Source organism: Alligator sinensis, unplaced genomic scaffold, assembly GCF_000455745.1.
Source record: "Alligator sinensis unplaced genomic scaffold, ASM45574v1 scaffold184_1, whole genome shotgun sequence".
In the NCBI taxonomy this organism is placed as follows: domain Eukaryota; kingdom Metazoa; phylum Chordata; order Crocodylia; family Alligatoridae; genus Alligator; species Alligator sinensis.
The window spans coordinates 226111-229884 of record NW_005842983.1 but is presented as its reverse complement, the minus strand read 5'-3'; the positions used below and the strand labels follow the sequence as shown (position 1 = coordinate 229884).

General features: G+C 61.6%; 2 protein-coding genes across 3 annotated transcripts in view; one reads left to right on the top strand and one right to left on the bottom strand.

The window, feature by feature from the left end:
• FKBPL (FK506 binding protein like) overlaps positions 1-1920 on the top strand; it is a 3158-nt gene extending 1238 nt beyond the window's left edge. For both annotated transcript variants that reach the window (XM_006036608.3, XM_025192880.1), the window contains exon 2: positions 77-1920. In XM_006036608.3, the coding sequence (XP_006036670.1) occupies positions 172-1179 (1008 nt within the window). In that variant the 5' untranslated portion in view covers positions 77-171 and the 3' untranslated portion in view covers positions 1180-1920. The remainder of the gene's footprint in view (positions 1-76) is intronic.
• A 414-nt stretch (positions 1921-2334) lies between these two features.
• PRRT1 (proline rich transmembrane protein 1) overlaps positions 2335-3774 on the bottom strand; it is a gene marked incomplete at its 5' end in the record, with an annotated part of 2308 nt that continues 868 nt past the window's right edge. Inside the window, one exon of the mRNA XM_025192940.1 lies at positions 2335-3527. Within this exon, the coding sequence (XP_025048725.1) occupies positions 3339-3527 (189 nt within the window). The remainder of the gene's footprint in view (positions 3528-3774) is intronic.

Genomic DNA, 3774 nt, shown 5'->3' with positions numbered 1-3774 from the left:
CTAGGGGTTAGAGGTGGGGGGCTGGGAGCCAGACACCTAGGTCTGTCTAACCATCACCCTCTACTTTCACTCCCAGGAGCTGGTGCTCTCCAACCCCACCCCTTTCCCCCCACTGCACCCACCCACACACTGACCAGGGAAGAGAACCACATTCTGATTGGCTGAAGGGAGATGGAGATGATGGAAGCAGCCAATGGGAAGAGAAAGCCCCCAGGAGCAGCCAATGAGGTGCAAGCAGCTGGTGGAGGTGCTCAGACCCCAGGAGAAGGCCCCGGGGCCCTAGAGGAGCAGAAGGACAACCAGGGAGCAACCAATAGGAATAGAGATGCCCTGGGAGTAGCCAATGAGAGCACAGTGGCCCCAGAACCAACCAGTGAGGACAGAGCCAACCCCAAACCAAGCAACCAGACCCCAATGACTTGGACCAGCCCAGATGGGGCCTTCACCAAGCTGGTGTTGGAGGCTGGGCACGGCCTGGCACGGCCCACCCTGGGCTGCCGCTGCCAGGTGCTGCTGCAGGCACCACCAGGGACCTCCCTAAGCTACCCCACGGGGCACTGGGCTGAGATCCAGCTGGGCCATGGCCCCACAGCCTGGGATGACTTGGTGGATGCCTGCCTGGAGAGCATGGCAGCGGGGGAGCGGGTGCAGCTGCAGGCACAGGCCGGGGGCACTGTGGATGTCTCCCTGAGCTCCTTCCTGCCTGCACCTGAGCTCTGGGAGCTGCCACCTGGCACGCAGTGGGCCCTGGCCCTGGGCCATAAGGCCCTGGGCACCGAGCGGTACCGCCAGGGCGATGTGGGCACCGCTGCCCGCTGCTACACACGGGCCCTGCACCTGGCGGTAGCTGCAGGGCCCCAGGTCTGGAGCCCAGGCACCAAGGCTGAGCTCCATGCCAACCTGGCAGCCTGCCAGCTGCGCCTGGGGCAGCCAGCCCATGCCGCCCACAACAGTGCCAAGGCGCTGGCGCTCAGCCCCAGCCATGCCAAGGCACGGTACCGGCAGGCTCTGGCCGCCGCCGCCCTCGGCGACCTAGAGGCCGCAGCCGAGGACCTACGGGCCCTGCTGGAGGCTGACCCAGGCAACACAGCCGCCCGCCGAGAGCTAGGCAGGGTGGTGCGGCGGACGCGGGAGCAGGATGCTCACCTGGCCAAAGCCATGAGCAAGCTATTCCGGTGATTCCTGGCGGGGCCCCGATCCTGGCCTGATTCAGAGACACTGCCTGAGGATGGAGGCAGGGTGTGTTGCCTCCTAGGGGCCCTGATCCTGGCCTGACTCACGGGCACTGGGTAGTGGTGGAGGTGGGGCCTGTGCCATGCCAGAGGGCCACAATCCTGGCCTGATTCAGGGACACTTGCTGGAGATAGAGGGAGGGGATCTGTGTTCTCCAGAGCATAGTTTCTCAACCTGTGGTTTGCATACCCCTGGGGCACAGGCAGGGGGTACGCGGGTACCCCAACACTCTCTCTCTCTTGCCCTCTTTTCCTCTCTCGCCCTGTTTTCCTCTCAAAACTACAGCAAAAAATTTGGTGGGCCATGCATTAAAATTCCCTGGTAATAATTTGGTGTGTCGCGCTTTGCGTGGCAGTGGGTTCAGCCCTCCTAGCTTTGGGTAACATCACCTCTAGCCCAGGTACACACTTGAGTTGTGCATCCCTGGTGTAAAAGGTGGCCACCGTATCCACACCAGATCAGACATCTGTCATATCACAGCCTTATAGAGACAGCATATAGCACACATTAGTCTAAAATATAAAATCCCCTGGAAAATTGAGTGTTGGGGTACTGATTAAATTTTTCAGAAGTAGGGGTACTTGAACTTGAAAGGTTGAGAAATACTGCTCCAGAAGGCCCCAGTCCTGGGCGAATCTGGGGGAGGAGATGCAGAGGGCCTGCCTGAAAATAAAGGACACTAATTAAATGGAAAATAATTGAGTTCAGTTGTTTTTTCAGGCTAGGGGGATGGGAGCAGGAGCAGGAGCAGCAGAGGATAGGCATTGGCTAGCAGGGGCCCGGGGATGTGACAGGGAGGTCCCCAGAAGAAGGGTCTGCAGCAAAGTGAAAGGTCAGGGAGCCTGGGTCAAAGGTCACTGAAAAAGGCAATGGGTTTCTGGGTCCAGTGAGGTGATTCACAGGTCAGAGGTCACCACAAGGGAGTTCAGGGGTCATGGGCACTTGTGGAAAAGGGGGACTCCCCTTGAATCCAAAGGTCGGGGTCAGAGGTCACTGGGGGTCAGCCCACTCCTCTCAGTCGAGACAGATCCCATCAACTCGTGTTGGCCAAACCCATGGCAGCCAATGCCCCTCGCTCCCAACCCGCAGCCCCGCCAGGCCCTCACTCCCAACCTGCACCCCACCCCCAGCCCTACTGGTGCTGCTCACTTCCAACCCACAGCCCCCCCGTGGTGGGGACCATGAAGCTGCCACAAAATATCCAAGTGTTTTTATTAATATAGAGAAGATTTTTTTCAATTCCACCAGTCACAGAAAGACCAACACGGCCAAGGGTGGGGTGGGGGGGAAGGGGAAGGGAAAGGGGGCACTCCTGGGAGAGCAGAATTGGGGGGCTAGGATACAATGGACCAGACAACATTGACCACCCTCCAGCCCTGCCAATGCCCCTCACTCCCAACCCGCACCCCCCCCCCCACCCCCCCCCAGCCCAGCTGGTGCCCTTCACTCCCAGCCTGTAGCTCCCCCTAACCCTTATGGTGCCCCTCACTCCTGACCCACAGCCCAGCTGGGGTGAGGAGGGGGCAGTAGACAGGCAAGGTGGGTGGGGTGGGGCTAATAGGGGGAGGGGCTTGCAGGTAAGGGGTGTGGCTGGTTGATGGACATGGCATGGGGGTTCTGAGGGGCAGGGCTTACATCAAAGGAGTGGGGTTTGGCACTGGAGATCACACAGGCCAGGCGGCGCCAGAGATGGTGCTGGGCCTTCTAGCAAGAGGGTGGAGCCCCACTCCAAAAGTGGAGAGGGGTCAAGGCCCAGGGCATCGGGACAGGGTAAAGGAGGTGGGGCTTAAGGTCCAGGTGGGTGTAGCTTCCGCACAGAGAGGCGGAGCCCATGCTGGGGCAAAGGGTCATGGGTCGCCGCCCCAGAGAGCCCTAGAGAGGGGCGGGGCCTAGCCTGGCATTGCCGGAGAGGGGTGTGTGGCCTGAGGCAGAGGGCGGAGCTCGGAGCAGGCCGGCACAAGGCATCATAGGCCGCCTCCTGCCGAGGGAGGAGGGTCGAGCAGCCACAGGGGAGGCGCAAAGGATTGTGGGTAGCGGGAGTGGCCTAGGCCGGCAGGGCGTGGCACTGCAGGGATGGGGGCAGGGCCTGGGGCCCAGGGGTGGGGCTAGGGGTCCCAGTCGTGGTCGTGGTGCTGGGCAGCGATGATGATGACGACAGTGAGGATGGTGCAGAGCACCATGGCGGCAATGCCCACGGCCAGGCTGATGAAGGAGAAGTTCCGCGCCTCCCGCGATGCAATCTCGGCTGACACGATGCCCCCCAAGTGCCAGCTCCACCCCCCTATTCTCAGGCTCTGCCCCAAGTGCCAGCCTGATCTGCCCCACCCTCCTCTCTGCCCCAAGCAGCAGCCCAGCCTCCATTAGGCTCTGCCCCAGGAACCAGCCCCGCCCCCATACTTAGGCTCCACCCCAATCTCCAGCCCTGCCCCATCCTCTGGCCCCACCTCCAAGCCTTGTAGGCCCCCCTACCATTTCAGCCCCACCATCATCCTCAAACTCCACCCCCTGGCCTGACCCCCAGTGCCCAAACCTTCCCCGAAG